Source organism: Gracilinanus agilis, chromosome 1, assembly GCF_016433145.1.
Source record: "Gracilinanus agilis isolate LMUSP501 chromosome 1, AgileGrace, whole genome shotgun sequence".
Taxonomy (NCBI): domain Eukaryota; kingdom Metazoa; phylum Chordata; class Mammalia; order Didelphimorphia; family Didelphidae; genus Gracilinanus; species Gracilinanus agilis.
The window spans coordinates 767,504,055-767,526,102 of NC_058130.1; the positions used below are offsets into that span (position 1 = coordinate 767,504,055).

The 22,048-nt window shown below is 45.5% G+C and overlaps 1 protein-coding gene across 1 annotated transcript; it reads right to left on the reverse strand.

The window, feature by feature from the left end:
- Positions 1-3,526: 3,526 nt before the first annotated feature.
- On the reverse strand, positions 3,527-11,829 carry PLA2G1B (phospholipase A2 group IB). Its single transcript, XM_044658838.1, has 4 exons — positions 11,781-11,829; positions 5,072-5,231; positions 3,919-4,046; positions 3,527-3,676 (listed from the first exon to the last, which is right to left on the reverse strand). The coding sequence occupies exons 1-4, from the start codon at positions 11,812-11,814 to the stop codon at positions 3,549-3,551; spliced, it is 450 nt and encodes a 149-aa protein (XP_044514773.1). The 5' UTR covers positions 11,815-11,829; the 3' UTR covers positions 3,527-3,548.
- Between the last annotated feature and the right edge of the window lie 10,219 nt (positions 11,830-22,048).

Sequence of the window (22,048 nt, forward strand, 5' to 3'; positions counted from 1 at the left end):
CCTGGGCGCCAGCTCGGTAGGGGGCGCTCACCCTCTCTCTGTCGTGCGCGTGCAACTTCGACCTGCGCCTGCGCATTACTCATGCTTGCCCTCCCTCCTCCCAGGATGTCATTGAGGGCCCAGGGTCACGTGGCGTTCCTACCTGGGGAGTAAAAGCAGAGCGCTAGGGAGACTTGGGGAAATGGTTTGCCAATAGGAAGAGTCGTCCGTGGGCAAGTGAGGGCGAGCGAACCAATCGCCTCCCAGAGGTCTAGTCCACCACCAGAGGATGGGGAGCTCCAAGAGAGATCACGTGGTGCAGTAAGGTAAATATCGCCACGTGGCTACCCCCTGCCTGCTGACTGGGCAAGCTCTGCCCCTTTACTAGGCTGCCTAGTCTACTGGAAAATAGCACACTGGGTGCCAAGTAAGTAGTTAAGGTCATTTCCCTCCACCCCAAGCAATTAGTATTTATATAGCACTTTTAAGGTTCACAAAGTAAATGAACTGGTTGGCTCTTCACACCAATCTTGGGGATTACTGAGGTAGCCAATAAGTGGCAGATGCCAACAAAGCTGCTTTTCTTTACGAGGTTGTTGCATTTTGGACTGCTGTTTTGGGGATTTATGTTGCTTGATTGAATGATCCTCACGAGGATTCAGTATTTTTCTTGGGGGCAGGGTAGGTGGGAGGGAGAGAAATGCTAAGCCATTAGGAGGATCAAGTATTGAGTCACTCCCTTGGTCTAGAAGCTTCAATAGCTCCCCTTTGCTCCCAGAATGAAATGCACATTTTTACTTGGCCTTTGGTATTTCTTTATCAATCTGACTTTAGACTGCCTATCCAGACATTACAATCTTTCTTTCTTACCTACAAATGGGCATAGCTTTTGCCCCAGGTCTATCTCAAAGAGATCAAATTAAAAGGAGTCCAATTCATATGTATAAAAATATTTGCAGCAGCTTTCTTTTCCCCCAGTGGTAAAGGATTAGAAACTGAGGGGATGCCCATCAGTTGGGGAAATGACTAAACAAGTCATGGTATATGATTGTGATGGAATACTATTGTGTTCTAATAAATAATGAGGAGAACGGGTTCAGAAATACCTGGGAAGACTTGTATGAACTGATGCAAAGTGAAGTGAGCAGAACCAGGATAACAATATAAACAGAAATAGCAACTGATTAGTAGAACAAACTGATAATCCCAAAGGATTTATGATGAAAAATGCTATCCACCTCCAAGTAGAGACCAAATGTTGAGCACAGATCAAAGCATATTTTTTCTCTTTATTTTTATTCACACACACACACACACACACACACACACACACACACACACACAACATGGCTAAAGTAGAAATATTTTCCATGATATGGTTGGTATATATTTCTTGCCTTCGCAATGGGTAGAAGAAAGGGTGGAGGGAGGAAGAGAATTTGGAGCTAAAAATAAAATTAAAAAATTTTTTTTTAAAAAACTAGCCTTGAGCCCAGATAAATTGTCCTCATGATATTTCCCAACACATGAAATTCTTTTTCCCTTTTCCTTGACTTTATATGGGCCATCCATCTCTAAAGCCTGGTATAATTGTGATTGCTGCTTCTTAGAATTTCTAGCTTTCTCCTAAGCTCAGTTCAAGGGCTGTTTCTTTTTTTTTTCTTCTCCCCCTTACCTTCTAGAAGTTTTGTACTACTGTCAATATCCTGTACTGCTTCCAAGGCAGAAAAGTAATAAAGACAAGGCAATGGGGATTAAGTGACTTACCCAGGGTCATACAGCTAGGAAGCATCTGAGACTCTGAGAACCCAGGGTCTCTAGGCCTGGCTCTCAATCCACTGAACCAACAAGTACTATTTCTTATGGGAAATCTTTCCTGACTACCCCACAGAAGCTCAGGCCTCTCATCTAGGAAATTATCTTGAGTGAACGTAGTATATGGTTTTGTATGTAGTTCAGTGAGCCTGTGTTGTTCTCAGACTATAAATCCTTTGAGGGGCTGCTGTTCCATTTTTGCCTTTCATCCTCCAGCATCTATCGCAGTGTCTGGCACAGTAAAAGGTTCAAGCAGGAGAGTGGATCATTTAAACATTTGATTAGAGCTGGAAGGGCCCTCTGAGAACACCTGATAGTCTGTCCCCTTCCATCTAAAGATGCTAGAGCTGACTGAGTTCTAGAGGTGAGGTGACTAGCTTAAGGTCATGCTGTAAATAGCTTGTTGGCATGTTGTCTCTTGCATTGGACTAGGAACCCCAATGAGTGCAATAACTGTGTTTTGCTTTTCTTTCTACCCCCTGCACTTAGCACAGTGCCTGGCACACAGTAGAAGCTTCCCAAATGCTGGGTGGTGGGAGATCCTGGCTTTAAATGTGGCCTCAGACACTTCTTAGCTATGAGACCCTGGGGAAGTCATTTGACCCCCACTAAGTAGCCCTTACCACTCTTTTGATTCTGAGACTGAAGGTAAGAGTTTTTTGTTTGTTTTTTTAAAAACCCTCATCTTCCATCTTGGAATCAATACTGTGTATTGGTTCCAAGGCAGAAGAGTGGTCAGGGCTAGACAATGGAGGTCAAGTGACTTGTCCAGGGTCACACAGCTGGGAAGTGTCTGAGGCCAGATTTGAACCCAGGACCTCCTGTCTTTAGGCCTGGCTCTCAATCCACTGAGCTACCCAGCTTCCCCCAATAAAGGTTTTTTCCAAAATGCTGGTTGACTCAAGTCCAGTTTGAAGGGAACAAAGAGTTCATAAAGGGAAGTGTGAAATGGACCTCAAAAGGTAAATTGGAGCTATTTTGCTATTGGTCGGGAACGCCAGGGGGAAGGTTTTGGCCAACAGAGTGACAGAGTTAAGGAAGACTGGGATAGCTGTAAAGAGGATGGATGATCAGAGGGGACTAAATTGGAGGCAAGGAGACCAGTTAGAAGGCTATGACAACAATATAACCTAGAGGTGATCAGAACCAGAAAGAAAGTGGTGGGGACTGATTGGAGAGCTATTATGGCCCTAAAACGGGCAGTTCTGGGAGTAGGAAGACTTGAGTTCAAATCCAGCCTCAGATATTTGCTGTGTAACCTTGGGCAAGTCACTTAACCTTGTTTGCCTCCGTTTCTTCCAATGTAAAATAAACTGGAGGAAAAAATGGCAAACCACTCTAGTATCTTTGGCAAAAAAACTCCACAGAGGTCGAGTCGTAGAGTCCAAAAAGACGGAGACTCAGAACTGAGGCCAAGAGTAAATTTTTTTTCATTCATTTATCCAACTAACTTTTCCAAGATGGAAAACCCAAGACTCAACTCTAAGCCTTAACTCAGCTTAGGCTCCTAAGGCTTGTGCTCTCCCTACCACACTGTGTGATTTCAGTGTTAACCATCTTCCCAACTATGGCCCACTCTAGATTTTAGGACACACCGAAGCCTCGCTGGTAGGTAACAAAGAGTTTGTTGAACACAATTTCTGTGTCTGAGTCTCCAAGAGGAAGGAAGACAAAACGAAAGCCCAGCCTTTCAAGAAAATGCTTTAATGAAGGCTCAGAGGAATGGAGGTTGGGGGGCAGCGAGCCTAGTGTTGCTAGTCGGTCTTGCAGTATTTCTTGGTGTCCAGGTTCTTGTTCTCTGGGTTGTACTTGGCCTTGGAAAAGCAGTTGGCAGCAGTGCGATCACAGTTGCAGATGAAGGCTTTGCACTCGTTGTTTTTGCCTAAATTGGGGAAGATGGAAAGAAGCCTGACCGCCCGCCCTGTCAGAGGGAGCGCTGTGCTCTTCTAGGCAATTAGAATGTACCTAGATTAATGCCACAGACTTGTGATTACAGAATGTCAGGGCTGGGAGAGACCTTAGAGGACACCAAATCCCACCCTCTCAGTCTGGGAGATGGGACTTTCCCAGCAGCCATGGCAGGGCTACAGGCCTCAGGGGATGGCGAGGCTGTGGTACACTTACTGCTGCAGGTAATCTCATTGCCAGAACAGCTGTAGGAGTAATGCTTGGTGTAGGGGTTGTCCAGGAGGAACTTGCAACTAGATAGCTTCTTGGCTTGAGAATAGCAGTTATCGTGTACCTGACAGCACCTGAAGGGGAAAGAGAATGATCAGTGCCAAGCCAGGAGCCACAGATGTGAGCTGAAGGTGCCCTGTTGCCCCTGGTAGGCCACCACACAGGTGGCCTCCCTTCATAGGCCCTTGCCCTAGCCCAGGGGTCGGCAACGTATGGCTCTTGAGCCATATCTGGCTCTTTTGAGGGCCAGATATGGCTCTTTCTGCAGGAGCCATAAAGTCCATTTTTTTTCAGGTGCTGTTACAGGAGCGGCACTGTGAGCACTGCACGGCTCCCACGAAATTACATTTTAAAAAATGTGGCGTTTATGACTCTCACGGCCAAAAAGCTTGCCGACCCCTGCTCTAGCCTCTAAGGCCCCAGGAGCCTGGAAGGGCATTTTCTCCAGACTTAGCTTCTCCCTCCCCTACCCCCCCACCAGATTCTTTCTCTATTTCTTCTGCAGCTAAAATCTGAGACCCTTTGCCCAGCCAGGGCTCTGGCTCAACCAGTAGCCATTGGCAGTGGCAACGGGACAGAGAAAGACAGATTGGGAAGACGGCAGTTCTCAGCATTTTGGGGGAGATCACAAATGGGGACCTAACAACCGAGGGTCAGTTCTCCCCTCTGTTGGAATGTAAGCTCCCGAAGGGCTCATTGATCAAATAACTGGCCTATTGGCCCACTCCTCCCCTAATGGTCAGCCCAGTCATGAACTGGTCTGGGCCTACTCATTATCTTAATTTTACATGTGAGGAAACTTAGACTAAGGGAGCTTTGACTGACCAGGGTCACCCAACTTGTAATTGTCTGAGAAGGGATTCAAACCCAGGTCTGTCTGACTCCAAGCCCAGGCCTAGAGCTGCCCCACCACTCTCCCTGAGCAGGCATTAAGAAAGAAAAGAAAAAAAAGACAAACTCTCAGAGCTGAAATGGAGACTCAAGGTGGGCTTAGTCCAACTCCAACCTGTGACTCTCGTTTATTTAACTAACTTGACTCTGGGCCTGGGACCCAGACCCGCAGCCCAGCCACCCTCCCTTTCTTCCCCTGGTTACTCACTGGTCGAATTCGTCCACGGGGGTGCCGTACCCTCCCAGGCCACAGTAGCAGCCATAATTGTTGTAGTCCTTCAGGGGGTCACTTTCAGGGATGACACACTTGATCATGTTTCGGAACTGCAGCACGGATCGGGGGCTGGCATCACTGACCGTGGCGCCCACTGAGGAGGGGGAGACACGGGCATAAGTCATTCTGGGGCTGGGAGTGAGGCCAAGGCTGTGGACTTAGCCCATGAGATCATGAGATTCAGAGCTGAGATATAGCAACCCCAAAGACCATTAAAGGGCTTTAGAACTGGGTATCCATGAACTTCTTGGTTTAAAAAAAAAGGCCATTTAATGCATATTTTAACAGGATGGGTTGCCTTTGAAATCCCATATTCTGTATTTTATTTTGTGCATTTCAAAACATGGTTCTGACTGGGCTTTGCTAGGTTGGGCCTGGCCCAGGTCACACAGCTAAAGGGCCCATTTGAACTAGGACATCTGGAGGCAGCAGCATCCCAGCTCTGACTACCAGAGCTGACCACCTGTAAGGCGCATCTGACCAGAACACGTCTAAACTTAAAAAGAAATCTCCAGCGACAACGTATTGCCTCTAGGACAAAAGAAATGCGCTTGGCTCACTATTTAGACTACCATCATATAGCTTTTATCTACTTATCTACTATTATTTTTTAAGTTAAATTTTATTTTCAATTCCATATTCTCTCTTTCCCACATTTCCTTCCCTCTTTTATTTTTATTTTTAATAACCCTTACCTTCCATCCTGGAGTCAATACTGTGTATTGGCTCCAAGGCAGAAGAGTGGTAAGGGTAGGCAATGGGGGTCAAGTGACTTGCCCAGGGTCACACAGCCAGGAAGTATCCGAGGTCAAATTTGAACCCAGGGCCTCCCGTCTCTAGGCCTGGCTCTCCATCCACTGAGCCACCCAGCTGCCCCCTATTTGTTTATTTTTAATAACCCTTACCTTCTGTCTTAGAATGAATACTGTATATTAGTTACAAGGCAAAAAAAGCGGTAAAGGCTAAGAAATGGGTGTTGAGTGACTTGCCTAGAATCATACAACTAAGAAGTATCCGAGGCCAGTGTTGAACCCAGGACCTCCCACTGAGCCACCTAGCTGACCTCTTTCTCCCTTATGGGAAAGCCAGGGAGGAGGAAAATCCTTTACAAATACAGACAATCAAGGGGCATCTGAGTGGCTCAGTGGATAAAGAGCCAGGCGTAGAAACAGAAGTTCCTGGGTTCAAATCTGGCCTCAGACACTTCCTAGCTGGATGACCCCCATTGCCTAGCCTTTACCACTTAGTATTGATTCTAAGATAAGGGCTTAAAAAACAAAACAAAATAATCCATTTAAGCAAGACAAATTCCCACATCGGCCACGTAAAATACACATGTGCCTCAATCCGTTCTGGGGCAGGGGGAGGGCAAGTCGGTTTCATTCTGAATTCTTTGAAATTGTGATTGGTCATTGTGTCAAGGGGTTTTTGCATGGTTGAGTCCTTTTTTCCTTTCTTTCATCTCTTTAGAGTATAGACCTAGTAGCTGGGTCAGAAGGGATGCAGATTTTAATAGTTTTTAAGGTAGAATTCCAGTTGCCCTCCAGAATGGCCAGACTAGTTTATAGTTCAACCAACAGTGCATTAATGTACCTATTTTCTCACAAATCCTCCATTTCCTTTTGTGGCAGTACTGCCAAGCTCAGGGGTTTGAGGGTAGACCCTGAAGAGTTGTTTTAATTTGCATTTTTCCAATTTTTAGTGATTTAAGCATTTTTTCATATGGTTATTTATAGCTTGGATTTCTCCCAGTGCAAACTGCCTAATTATATCTTTTGACCATTTATCCTCTAGGGAATGGCTCTTATTCTTACAAATTTGAATCAATTATATATATATATGTATATATATATATGTGTATATGTATATATATATGTGTATATATATATATGCCCTTACCTTCTGACGTAATAACAACTCTAAGATAGAAACACAAAGGCTAGGCAAATGGGGATTAAGTGACTTGCCCAGAGTCATCCTGCTAGGAAGTAATTTGTAGCCAGATTTGAATCCAGGTCCTCTTCGTTCCAGGCCTGGTACTCTATCTACTCAGCTGCCCCAATCCAAAACACACACACACACACACACACACACACACACACACACACACACTCTTACACTTAATTTTTAAATTTTTATTTCTTAATTTTTCCATATTATTCATTTTTGTAAGTGAGTAATCTTATAAAACCAAAACCCGAAAACATAAACCCAATCATACGCTTTCATCTGCATTCTGACTCTAACGGTTCTTTCTCTGGAGGTGGACAGCATTCTTTGTCCCAAGTCCCACACAATTGTCCTGGATCTTACATAGTTCTTAGAAATGAGACTTTTATCAGAAAAACTTGCTGCCAAGTATTCCCTCTAATTTCTTGCCTCTCTTTTAGTTTTAGCCATATTGATTTTGTTTTTGCAAAACTGTCACTCTTACGTAATCAAAATTCTGCATTTTAATCCCTGTGAACTTTTCTCTCTTATTTAGTCATGATCTCTTAACTTATATATAAATCTGGTGGGTAATTTCTTCCATGCTTCTTCAATTTCAGCCAGTCATCAGTCAATAAATACTGATTAAATGAGTATTATGTTTCAGGCTAAAGATGCAAAAAAAGGCAAAAGAGAGTTACTGCCCTCAAGAAACTTATAATCTAATAAGTTTTTACTGACTGACAAACTGATAGTTTATATAGTTCTTGTGTATAAGATAGACTCCTAAGTGTTTTATATTATCTGTAGTTATTTACTTTTACAATTCCTATCTCTTGTCTTAGAATCAATACCGTGTCTTGGTCCCAAGGCAGAAAAGTGGTAAGGCCTAGGCAATGGGGGTTAAGTGACTTGCCCAGGGTCACACAGCTAGGAAGTGTCTGAGGTTGGATTTGAATCCCATATCTCCTGTCTTCAGGGCTGTCTCCAGGACTGGTTGCTCTCCACTGAGCCATCTAGCTGCCCCTATTAGTAGTTATTTTATTTTTTCATGTTTTATTGAAAAATATTTTATTTCCTCAATTACATGTATAACAATTTTCAACATACACATCCTGAAATTATAAGATCCAAATTGTCTCCCTCTCTCTTTCCTCCTCCCACTTGGAGATGGTCAGCAATTTGATCTGGGTTATTATTGTGTAAAAGTTACTTCCATTTTGGTCTTTGTTGTAAGAGTACCCTCATGTAAAACAAATACCCCCAAATAAAATCATGCACAAATGAATGTGGAAGATAGTCTGCTTGGATCTGTATCGATCAGTAGTTATTTTAAAGGGAATTTCTCTCTCCATCTCTTCCTGCTGGATTTACTGGTAATATATATATACACGGATGTGCCGACAACAGTTTGTGTGGGTTTGCTTTATTTTCTGCAACACTGACAAAGTTGCTAATTGCTTTAAATAGTTTAGTAGGCTCTCTAGGGTTCTCTTAGTAAACTCTCATATACTCTGTAAAAAGCAGTAATTTTGTTTCTTCTTTCCTTCCATTTCTTTTTCTTGCCTTATTGTTACAGCTAGCATTTCTGGAACTATTACAGATGATGCTGGCTCTTGGCTTTACACAAACATTGCTCATTGTTTTAAGGGAAGCTTTGCTTGTTCCTAGCCATCCAATTCTGCTTTTTTCCCCCCTTTTGGAAATTCATTTATGGTTTGTTTCATTTGTTTTTCTAGGAAGAACTATGTCCCAGGGATTGAGGACAGCTAATGCAAAAGCTTGGAGATGGGAAATGGCGTGTTGTGTGAGGACCAGAGAAAAGGCCAGTGTTAGATGCATCAGAGAGTACAGGAAGGAAAGTGACATCCAGTGAGGGCAGGAAACGGTGGTAAATGGCTTTAGAATCTAAACAGAGGAGTTTGCTTTATCCTAGAGGAAATAATTGGGGAGCCACTGATTTGGTTGAGTAGGGGAGTCATATGGTTAGGTCTACACTTAAAGAAAATTACTTTTTTGTGGACCTGAGTTCAAAGCCGCTTAACTCTTTTTGCCTCAGTTTTCTCATCTGTAAAAGGGATGTTAATAAAATAATAGTCTACTTCCTAGAATTGTTGTGAGGATCAGATATTTGTAAAATTCTTTGCAAACTTTTAAATTGCTCTATACATGCTCTTATTACTATTTTTTACAGATGCCTAGGGAAGTGACTTATCCCGGGTCACTGATGGTATGTCCATAAATTTATCAATTTAAAGATGAAAGACATTTTAGAGATCATCTAGTCCATCGCCCTCTTTTGACACTGAAAAGAACCTGAAGCCCAGAAGTGACTCACTGGGGGTCTCAGTTCGGATAAGAAAAACATGGCAGTCTTGTTTTCACCTGGCCCATCCATTCAGTGTGTCAGCTAAGGAGCTGCTCCTCTTTGAAAATGAGGAAGAAACAATAACAACTCTATTTCCCCAGAAAACTCCTGAGGTTTCTCCTGGGAAGGAGGGACCCTTCAGCCTTCTAGAGTGTCCCAACCTGATGCTTGCTGCCAGCTGTCATTTCTGTCACATCTGACTTCCTGGCCCCATTTGAGGTTTTCCTGGCAGAGCCGTTAGAGTGGTTGGCCTTCTCCAGCTCATTTTACAGATGAGGAAACTGAGTCCAGCAGGGTTAAGTGACTTGCCCAGGGTCATATAGCTAGGAGGTATCTGAGACTGAATTTGAACTCAGGAGCTCAGCTGCCCATCCTCACATGCTGGGGGCTTCCTAAGAATTTTCAGAGACTTGGGAGCACACAGTCTGGGAAACCCCCTTTGCTGGCAGCCTTTCCCAGCCCCTCTTTACTCCAGTGCTTTCCTGGTTAATTATTTCCTTCTTGTATATATGTATGTTTGCGGCTTGTTTTTCCCCCTTTGATTAGGAGTTCCTTGGGGGCAGAACCTGCCTTTGCTTCTTAGGTAGCCCCAGCCTTTAGGACAGTGCCTTTTTACCCCTCTGACTCACCCCACAATTCCCAGCATCAATAGAACTGCCTGGGGCACCATGAGATCAAGTGACTTATGCAGGGTCACACAAGCAGGCTGACTTAGGAAACCCAAAGTTGTCTTAGGCTGGCTCACTATCCACTAGGTGGTTCAGTCATTTTTCAGTTATAGCCAACGTTGTGACCCCACTGGGGGTTTTCTTGGCAGAGATACTAGAGCGGTTTGACCTTTCCTTTACAATATCATTTTATAAAAGAGGAAACCAAAGGAGACTGGGTAAAGGGGCTTGCCCAAGGTCGTATGGCCAGTAAGTGTGTAAGGCCAGATTTGGGCTCAGAACTTCTTTCCACCAAACCACAAGCTGTCTCAACACAACTTGCTAAACTTTTAAAGCATGACCCAAAAAATGTAATTTTTTAAAAAAATTTAGTCATTTTAGTCGTCGCGCCTGATTCTTCACGTCCCCATTTGGGCTTTTTTGGGCAAAGATACGAGAGCGGTTTGCCAGTTCCTTCTCTAACTCATCTGACAGATGAGGAAGCTGAGGCAAACAGGGTAAAGTGACTTGTTCAGGGTCACACAACTAGGAGGTGTCTGAGGCCAGATTTGAACTCAGGTCTTTCTGACTCCAGGCCCAACCCTCTTTCTACTGTACCATCTAGCTGCCATAATAATAATAACACTAACAATAATAACTAGCAATTACATAACCCTTAAGGTTTGCAAAGCACTTTAAATATTATGTGATCCCCCATAACAACTCCACAAAGTAGGTGCTACTATTATAATCCACCTTTTACCAGTGAGAAACTGAGGTGGGCAGAAGGGTTTAATGACTTGCCCAGGGTCATACAGCTAGTAAGTATCGGAGGCAGGATTCTAACTCACCTCTTCTTGTCCAGCGTCCAGCACTCTGGCCACTAAGACCTCCAAGATGCCAGTCTCAAATTTAGAACTAAGTTTAACCCCCATCCTTGGTCTGGAATGGCCTCAGATTTAGAACTGAAAGAGACCTTCAAGGCCATTTGAATCCAGCATCTCACAGGGAAGGAATAGGAAGTCCATAGAGGAAGGGTAAGTGACGTTTCCAAGGTAAAAGAGAGTATATATATATGATCAAGGCAGGAATCATCAGTAGATTTGTGTCGGGGCAGCTGGGTGGCTCAGTGGATGGAGAGCCAGGCCTAGAGACGGGAGGTCCTGGGTTCAAATTTGGCCTCAGACATTTCCCAGCTGTGTGACCCTGGGCAAGTCACTTGACCCCCATTGCCTACCCTTACCGCTCTTCTGCCTGGTAACCCATACACAGTATTGATTCCAAGATGAGGGTTTTTAATAAATTAAAAAAAAAAACCAGTAGATTTGTGGAAGGACTTGGAACTGATCATCTAGTAAATTTGAATCAGAGGTCTGAAGTTCAGATATCAGAACTGCCACTCACTACCTGCATGGCCCCGGGAAGGTGGTTCGTTTTCTCTAGCCCTCAGTTGCCTCCTCTGTCAAATGGGGTGCTCGCTTAAATGCCCCTCTGAAGTCTCTGAGCCGATGAAGGTCCAGGCTCCAAGGCTCAGTAATTCATCCCAAACCAGCGTCAAGAGGCGGCGTGTGACCTGGGTGCCTTCTCTCCAGATTGCATACCCTTCAGCCTCCCCTCTCCCCTCGCCCCAGAATTCCAGCCCTGGCTTCAGACAGGGCCCCAGGGTGCCCCGGGGGGGGGGTCAGACAAAATACCTTACCTGCCAGGAGGACTGCCAAGAGGATGAGATTCATTTTGTTCTCAAAGAAAATGAGCAAAAGTAAAGACCAGACTGCCATGGAGGCAGCCCTCTTATAGCTGTCCCACACCCCAGCGATAAGAATCTAGTGTTTGTTCTCTTCTCTGCCAGCTCTTTCTTTTTGGCCTTGACTGGTCCTTCTGGGAAACACGGCAAAAGTCTAGGCGAGGCTTGTGGAAAAAAAAAAATTAGACGTGCAATCAGCAGTGGCAAACCCTGATCCATACCTGTGACGAACGTGTGAGTGTGTGTGTGTGTGTGTGTGTGTGTGTGTGTGTGTGTGTGTGTGTGTGTGTGCCCACAGGTACAGGAATACACTCTAGGGATAGAGATGGGGATCGGACCTACGGATTTCAATGGAGAGGGAACCACCTTTACCCCTGCCTCTCAGCCGGAGGAGCACCTCCAAGAGTGTATGTGACTTGTCCAGGTTCATACAGCAGGTACCGTATCAGAACTTGAACTCAGGTTTTCCTGGCTCTAAGGACAAATAGTATCCACTAATCCAAATTTAAGTACAAAAAAAAAAAAATGAAATGAAATGAAAGCAAGCTACAAATTGAGACCTAAATGTCATGTACATTCTTCCCGTTGTATTCTATAGATGGAAATGCTCCATTTTGTTTGGCGTTTTTCAAATTCAGGGTAAAAGCTTTTAAATGGAAGCCAAGTAAATGCCAAGTAATTTTGGAGAAGGTAATGACATACACGAAATATACAGCGTAGCATCTGTACAGCCCCTCACCGTCCATCGCCCTTGACACTTATAGGACTGTCGACCCTCTTTTCCATAAGGAGATGGTGGCAGGCTGGTCAGAGGCTCTGGGCCAGGCCTTGGCTCCTTAAAACCCCTTAAGTTAGGAAACAAGGCCAGATTTGAAGTCGCCCCAGCCCCCACTCATCACATTCAGGGAAAAGACCTCAGGATCCCCAAGGAACTCCGGGGGAAGACATTGCCTGAAGGCCACTTTTACCACAGCTCTCTCTGCCCTTGGAACAAGGGGGAGGGGGTGAGATGAAACACCCAGAGCAGGGGTTCAGAATCCAGGCTGGACTGTGAGCCCCCTGATCTCAGCCTTGGTCAAAGAGGAAGGTTCCCTCAGTTTACCTCAGGACTTGAGAGCTAGAAACTGAGCTCAACTGAAGAATGAAGACAGAGAGGAGAAAAGAGCCTTGGGCATAGGTAATTTCCTCTCTTTGTACCTCAGTTTCCCCACAAGAATTGGAAGACTTTTAAAACATTTTTTATTTAAAAAATATTTTCCATGTTTCCATGTTTCATTTTCTTTCCCTCCCCTCTACCCTCCCCACTCCCAGAGCCAACAAGCAATTCCACTGGGTTGTACAAATGGTATCACTTGATACCTATTTCCATATTACTCATTTTTGCTATAGAGTGATCTTTTAAAGCCAAAATCCCAAATCATATATCCATAAATACATGCGATAAATGATGTCATATGTTTTCCTTCTGTGTTTCTACTCCCACAGTTCTTTCTCTGGATATGGAGAGCATCTTTCTCGTAAGTCCCTCGTGATTGTCCTGGATCATTGCATTGCTAGTAGTAAAGTTAATTACCTTAGATCATTCCACAATGTTTCACTTTCTGTGTACAATGTTCTCCTGGTTCTGTTCATTTCACTCTGTGTCGGTTCATGGAGGTTCTCCCAGTTCACATGGAATTCCTCCAGTTCATCATTCTTTACAGCACAATAGTATTATTCCATCACCAGCATATACCACAATTTGTTTAGCCATTCTCCAATCCATGGACACTCCCTCATTTTCCAATTTTTTGCTACCACAAAGAACATGGCTATGAATATTTTTGTACAAACATTTTTCCTTATGATCTCTTTGGGGTATAAACCCAGCAGTGGTGTGGCTGGATCAAAGGGCAGGCAGTCTTTTAAAGCCCTTTGAGCATAATTCGAAATTGCCTCACAACTCCACCAGCAATGCGTTCGTGTCAATTTTGCCACATCCCCTCCAACATTTATTACTTTCTTTTGTTGTCATGTTAGCCAATCTGCTAGGTGTGAAGTGGTACCTCAGCATTGTTTTAATTTGCATTTCTCTAATTAGGACGGATTTAGAACACTTTTTTATGTGATTGTTGATAGTTTTGATTTCTTCATCTGAAAACTGCCTATTCATATCCCTTGAATATTTGTCAGTTGGGATTTCTTATACAATTGACTTAGTTCCTTATAAATTTGAGAAATTAGACCTTTGTCAGAGGTTTTGTTACAAAATGTTTTCTCAGTTTGGATGACTTCTAAGCTCTGAGTCTTATGATCCTACAAGTGCTTGTAGGAGGAGGGAATGCTCAAGGGGCCAAGGAATCCTTCTGAAGCAACCAGGGCTTGTCTGGACACCCCATTCCTTTTAGAGAGCAGCCAGGGAAAATTCCTATGATGCCAGACCATCAGCCAACTTTGTGGGGGTGTCAGGATACTACTCTTCTCCCTGGCCCTGGAAGAATACATGGGCCTTAAATCCTCCTTTCCCCTGTTCCAGGAAACCCTTTTTCATAGAATTCAAGACTAGGATGCACTTCAGAGGTCCCAAAAAGAGACATGACTTGACTAATGTCATAGGCGTAGGAAGTGAAATAGGAAGGGGCAGTATTCGTGTTTCTGGTTCCAAATCTGAGGTCCTGCCTCTACCCCTGTTCTGTGGAATCATGATAATATTTAAGCTGGGGGGGGGCAAGTAGGAGAGGGGGGGACAGCTTCCTAAGAGTTGTTCCAACTCCCATAGTGGAATGGGCCACCTTGGGAGGCAGCGGGCTTCTCCCTCACTTCTAGCAAAGGAAGGGATGGTTCTGGGGTGGCTTCTGGTATATGGCCTTGGAGGTCCCTTCCAGCCCTAGTAGGTCTCTGACCTTTTGTGAACACAGACAAGTCACATTGGCTTTCAGCCTCATATCCTTCCTCTGTAAAATGAAAGCATTGAACTCGATGACCCAGATCTGGGGTTCCTTTCAGGACTAGATATTGAAAATTAGGTTCAGAAAGCCCTTTATAAATATTACCTCATTCAGTTCTCTTAATAGTTCCAGGATATAGGTATTATCATTTTTTTATTAAATGTGGGAACTGAGGCAGTCAGTGGTCAAAAAGGGACTTACCCAGGGGTCACACAGCCAGCAGGGGTTTGAGGCTGGATTTGAACTCGAGTCTTTCTGACTCAATCAATAAACATTTATTAAGTGCCTACTATGTATCAGGCACTGTGCTAAGTCCTTTGGGGTTACAAAAAGAGGCAAAAGATAGTCCTTGCCCTCAAGAAGCTTACAACCTAATGGGAGGAGACGACATGCAAGCCAAATATACAAAGTAAGTTATATATAAGATAAATAGGAAATTATTGATAAAGGGAAGGCAAGAGGCCTAAGAGCCATTAGGGAAGGCTTCCTGTGGAAGGTGGGATTTTAGTTGGTTTGGTTTTTTTTAAGACATTTACTTTCTGACGATTTCAGTGGAATGGCCCAGAAAGGGATGAGACAAGTGACTAGGCAGCAATTCTATAGTTTAGTCCCAAACTTTATTTTTACATATTGGGCTTTTCTTCTTCAAGATCCCAAAAAACATCACCTCTGATCGCTTTGGGGTCCAGAGACCTCAGAGTTCATGGGGGAACTCTGCAAAGTAGGCCTTTTCTCTAAGCCAGAAATGCCTCTTTACTTCTGGCAGGTCTGAGGCTGAAATGGAAAGCACTCTTCTCCGTTCTGATCTCCTTGTGGCTCAAGTTTTCTCAAGTATAAAAGAAGGGAACGGGGCCGGCCGGCCTCGGGGTTGCAATCCCGTCACCCAGCACCAAGGTAGGTCCTAGACCCAGGCCTCTAGGATCTTAGCAAGTAGGCAGTGCCAAAAAGGATCGTCAGATGAGGAAAGGGAAGCTCAGGAGGGGAAATGACTTGCTCAAGGTCACATAGTGAGTAAGTAGCGGAGCCAGGGTTTGGGTCCAGGAGCCCCAAAAGGTCAGGCTTTCTCTGGTCAGCTGAATAATGGAACATCCCGAGAGGGTGGGAGGTAGGGATGCCTCCAGCTTCTCCTCCGAGATTTTGTCCAGATGAACCCTCAGACGTGCTCGTGGGTGCCCTGTGCGTGGCCCTAGACAGACCAAACACAGGTGTGTGGCAATTGGTCTCTCCCACCCTGGGAAGGACGAAGTCTTCAATGGAAAGAACAGCTAAGGGCAGGCTTGTTAGCCCTACCAGATGGCGAGTTCCCCACACCCCTGCAAGGTCACAGCTTCAGGGACTTGACGTAGCTAGTGACTCCTAAGAACAATATTTATATTTATGTTTTATTTAGATAGCTTTCTGTTGAGATATTTCCTACTTCTAGATAAGCTTTGACAGGCTTAGAGATTCCTTCCAACGTGGAGGTTCTGGGATGTTCTGTTCCCCCAAATATCTGTAAATCTGCACAGTATCATGTTGCTATTACTGTTATTAATATCAATATTTAATAATTAGTGGAGAGGCGGTATAGTGAATTTATAGTCCGAATTTGGGATCCGAAGGCTTGAGTTCAAATCTCAACTGGGAGAAAAGGAAGGGAATAGGCATTTATATAGTGCTTACTATAGGCCAGACACTTTTTACAAATATGATCTCATTTGATCCTGAAAACCCTACATGTTGGTACTGTTATCTCCATTTTACAGTTGAAGAAACTGAGGCAAACAGATTAAGTGACTTGCCCGACATCATAGAGCTAGTAAGTGTGCGAGTCCAGATTTGAACAAACAGACCCAGTTGCACTTCTGATTATTCTGCTGACCACCAGTGGGACCCTGAGCAAGTCAGGGAGCCTCTGCTCGTCCACTTCCTCTCCCCTTTAAATGGAGGGATGCCTTCTCAGATGTCCTTCTCCAGACCTCCCCTGAGTGCTCACCTCCTTGGTAGCTGGCATTTTTTTTTAAACCCTCACCTTCCGTATTGGAGTCAATACTGCGTATGGGTTCCAAGGCAGAGGAGTGGCAAGGGCTAGGCAGTGGGGGTCAAGTGACTTGCCCAGGATCACACAGCCGGGAAGTGCCTGATGCCAGATTTGAACTCAGGACCTCCCATCTCCAAACCTGGCTGTCTATCCACTGTACCACATAGCTGCCTCCTGTATTACGCTTTTACTAGTTCCCTGTTGAATCCTAACCTAAAGGGATGAAGAGAGTGGACTTGGAACCCAAATCTAGGAAATCTGAATGTCGAGCCTTAAATTGGTGTCAGAGTTCCAGGGCTCAGGAACATTTGCTCAGCCATCAGTGGGTTCAAATTGCATGGTCAGGAGGGAGACGGCATTGGCTCCCTGCAGGGCCTGGGGCTCTCTTATCAGCTCTGACATGGCAACCCTACGCCCAGTCTCTTTTCCAGCTGCCTCTAGCCGAGGAGGAGCCCAAGGCCAGAAGGAATCCTGAGTAGACATGAACCCAGTGACCTTCTGCTTAGCGGTGCCTGACCTAGGAGGCCCTTAACAAATGTTTATTGATCGATCGATCGATCTAGAAGACCCCCAGGCACTCTGACCCCTTCCACCAACCCACGGCTCGAAAGGGTTTCTCATCCCTCCCCACTTTGAGAAGATCCGATTGATTTTATTTTGCAATTGAGTCTCTTCTGTACAATTGCTGCCATTTTGTAGAGTTGCCCAAGTCAAGTTTCCTTGTCTCTGAGTTTAAAACAGAAGTCATTGAAGTCAAAGATCTCTATAGCACTAGCCGTCCTTGTACAACGAGAAGAAATGTTCTCCTTGAAGGATGCGGGGGGAATGCTGGGAGTCTGCAAGTCTCTCTCTCAAGAAAGTCTGGCCTTTTATCACTGTGCACCAATTAGCCACGCAGGTGGGCACCACCACCACCAAGCTTTCCATAGCAGCAAGAGGGAAGACGGGGTGGTTGGGAGCCCAGCATTCCTTTTTTCCAGCCAGTCATTTGCTTTCCCCATCTGTGATGTTGCCATAAAATCTTTCTGGCCATAAAATAATCTGTTAGCTCTCATTCCCTGGCTTATGTTCATTGGTAACTAGCCTTACCAATAAATTTAACTTGTTTGGAGCTCAGTGCCTCGGTTTACCTTAGTTTCAGTAGTGAAACATCTCATGTGACTTCTTGAGTCAACAAACCTTATTATTTATTTATTTATTTAATTTAGAAGATTTGCCATAGTTACATAATTCATATTCTTTCCCTTCCTTTTCCCAGGGCTGACGAGCAATTCTACTGGGTTATACATGTATCTTGAGTCAACAGAACTTATTGAGAGGAAGAACTTTTGTTTTGCTTCCTTTTTTTTTAACCCTCACTTTCCATCTTGGAATCAATACTGATTCCAAGACAGAAGAGTGGTAAGGGCTAGGCAATGGGGGTTAAGTGACTTGCCCAGGGTCACACAGCTAGGAAGTACCCAACCCTGGATTGGAACCCAGGATCTCTCATCTCTAAGCCTGGCTCTCCATTCACTGAGCTACCTAGCTGTCTCCTATTTTATTTTCATTGTGATGGAATGGGCAGAGCACCGAACTTGGAGTTAGGAACCCCTCAGTTCAAAACTCCTCCTTGGACTAGTACTAGCTGTGTGACCCTGGGCAAGTCACATAAACTCTCTCGCCTACCTCAGTTTCCTTACCTGTAAAATGATGGGGTTGGACTTGATGTCCTCTACAGTCCTGCTCTAACACTATAATCCAATGAATCCCTGGGGTTTTATACAGCAAAGAGTACAGAGCGCCTACTTGATAAATGCCTAGTAAATAAATGGCTGGCTGGATGGCTGGCTGGAGGAGGAGGAGTGCTCTTTGGTAGGAAGCTTCAAATGAATGCACCTCTGCTAGCATTAGTGATCCAAGGGGCTTCTCAACTCCAAGCCTGTCAGGCCCTCTCTAGATCTGAGGCGGGTCCCTGAAGGAAATGCAGAGAGGAAGAGCAGGTGGTCCCAGAGGAAGAAGGCCTCTCTGATCCAAGTCACACAGAAGAACCAGAGCCACAGACCAGCACCATTTTCAAATAATTTATTAGGAATTTAAAACTGAAAAATCTTGGAAAAAGGGTTACAGATGTGGAGAGAACAGATACCAGAGAGTGGTAACTTTACTGGCTTCATAACACCACTTAACATCTTTTTAAAAAAACCAGGAATGATCGTAAAACAGTTCCAGCCCCAGCCCCAAGCCCTAAGGAGGAGAGGGGGACAAAGAGGATGGGGGATGGGGAAGGATGGGGAGAGGGAGGCAGAACCACTCGGGGGCTCCCCTCAGACGTGTAGAAAATCAAAAATAAAAACCAATAAAATGTAGCTTCTCTTTTATTAGGAAATATTTTTTTTAAAAAAAAGACATACAGCCGCGCGTCTCAGTAACAAAGATTATTGCTTTGTGTTCTCAGTACTAACAGGTTAAGCACCTCACACTGATAATTAACTCTCCAAAGGTAGATGGGAGACACTGAGGGGCGAGGGGCCCTTGGGACGCCCCTAGCCTCGGACCTGTCCAACCTCCCTGGGGTGGGAGTTGGGGTGGGGGAAGGAGCAGCCGTCAAAGCCTCTGCCCTCTAGCCCCAGCCAGGTCTTTGGTTCACAGAAATCTAGACCCTGACGACAGCCGCTCTCCCTGGTGGAGGTGCTGGAGTGGGCACCAGGCTAGGGAGAGAGACCCCAACCACGGCCATGGGGAGGATGGCCGCATGGCCTGTCCCAGTGAGAGGCTGCTGGGAGAGAAGGTGGGGGATCCCTGAGAAGCCCTTTGCTTGCCCCTGGGGTCACCCGCCCATACCCCTTCCAACACCTCCCAACCTCCCCACAGTGAGCCAGGGCAGGAAACGGGAGGGTCCAGCCTACAGACGGGGTGGGGGAAGGCCCTTTGGAGAGTTAATTCCTTTCCAATGTGGCAAGGTGGGGAAGCCCCTCTCCTCCCTTTCATGTGAAATTGGGGCACAGTGGGGGGGGGCAGGGAGCCCACAGGACTCCTTCCCCCACCCTGGACTCCAGGGTGACGGAGAGGGTGCCTCCCTTTCCCAGTCTAAGTGGAGGCCCTAACAAAAAATCTTACAGTAACCATGTGGGGAGCAGGGGCTCAGGGAGGGGCCCAGTGAGTGGGGTGAGGTGAGGCCCCTCCCCGACCCTGGCAAGGAATACAGAGAGGGGTGGGGGCTTCACCTCATAGTATTTACAATATCATACAGGAGACAGACATCTCCAGGGCTTCACCTGACCCCACAGCCCAGCCCTGCGTGGCCAGAGCCTGGGCTGCCACAGACCAAAATATACACTTGTTCTCTCGTCAGTGTGGGCACCCTGGCCCCACCCTGCAGCCCGGAGCTTCACATTCACAAACCAAGAAACAATTTTAAAATGTTTCTCTCTCTCTCTCTCTTCCTCTCTCTCTCTCTTTTTTTTATCATAAAAAAAGAAAAAGAAAAAAGAAAGACAGACAGACAGACAGACAGTAGAATTTAAAAAACGAAATAATAAGACAAAGGTGGGAGGGAGCCGCAGGCCGGGCAGCAGGCCCTGCACATCTCCCCGCTCTGTCCTAGCTAAATACAAGCACATGAGACATTTCAGGAGACCTACAGGATGGGGCGAAGAGCGGAAGGGGAGGGGCAAAAACCCAATGGGAGAAAACCAGGAGGCTACCAGCTAGTCCAAAATAAATAGAAGCCAAGGGAAGGGCACAGGGCACAGGGAGAGGTTAGTAAGGGCAGTGAGATGATGTCCATGGGGGAGGCTGGGAGGCAGAGGGGGCGGGGCGGGGCAGGCGGGGAGCCCGGCAGCCTACTGGCAGTGTACAGCTTGGCAAGGGGACGGGATGGACCGAGGCTCCATCCCCTTTCCCCTTTGGCTCGGCTGGTCCTGCAGCTCACTGTCCTCAGGCAGCTGCTGATGAGGGCTCTGGGGGACAAAGAGAGGGGGAAAAGGATTGGTTACACCTCCTCTTCTCAGGAGCATCTCTCCAGCCAACTGTCTTTTCCTCTCCTCCCCTCTCACGGGGCCCCATCTTCTCCCTTCTAATCAACAACAACATTCTTAGCTTCCTCTTTGGGGCTCCTGAATTCCAGGTCTTAGGCTATCCAGACTAATTAGGCCTGGGTGATGGGGCTTTGTCCTAGAGCACTGAAATTGAGGGGGCGTAAAAATTTAATGCAGCCTAGAAGTCACTATGGGAACATCATACCTCTTTGTACCACCAAATTCAGCTTTTTAAATTTTATTTTATTTTATTTTATTTTTAAGGCCTTCCCTTAGTCTTAGAATAAATGGTGGGTATTGGCTCCAAGGCAGAAGAGCCATTAAGGGCTAGGCAATGGGGGTTAAGTGACTTGCCCAGGGTCACACAGCCAGGAAGTGTGTGTCTGAGGCCACATTTGAACCCAGAACCTCCTGCCCCTAGGCCTGGCTCTCAATCCACTGAACTGCCTAGCTGAACACCACCAAATTAACTGTAGCTGCTTCTGGTACCATTTTCACCCCACAAATTGTAAAGTTGGATGGAAGGAATATGTAGTACTTTTGGCCTCTGACATTAAAATGGTCTCCCTCTCTCTCCATTTCCCCCCTCTTTTTCTTCCCTCCTTCTCTCTCGATCTCCCTTTCTCCTCTGTCTGTCGGTCCTCCCTCCATTTCCCCCCTTTCTCTGTCTGTCACTTACATTTTTATTCCTTCCAACTCTCCCATGTTCCCCCCTGGCCCTGCCCCACCAAGCAGCTCCCTATTCTGCCAATGTCTAGCGCATATGGCCAAAGCATGCTCTGTCATTTTCCCTTTCTTTATCTGTAAAATAAAAGTACTTGGGGTCACCCCAGAGAATAATAACTGATATCAGTTGAGTGATCTGAAGTCTGCAAAGCGCTTCACATGTATGATATCATCTGAGCCTCAACAAATCTGACCTGACTTACTAGCTGTGTGACCCTGGGCAAGTCACTTAACCCTGTTTGCCTCCGTTTTCTCATCTAAAATGAACTGAAGAAACAACAAACCCTCCTCCAGTATCTTAGCCAAGAAAACCCCAAATGGGATCACAAAGAGTCAGACACGACTGAGCAATAACAAAAGAGCCTCGATAACCCTAATATTACAGATTTTATTGTCTCCACTTAACAGATGAGGCCTGAGGCCTGGAGAGATAACTCTATAAACAGCTAATGTCAGAGGCAGGATTTGAACCCAGTTTTTCCCGACTCCAAAACCAGCACTCTATTCTCTATGGCGCCCTGATTTCTAAGC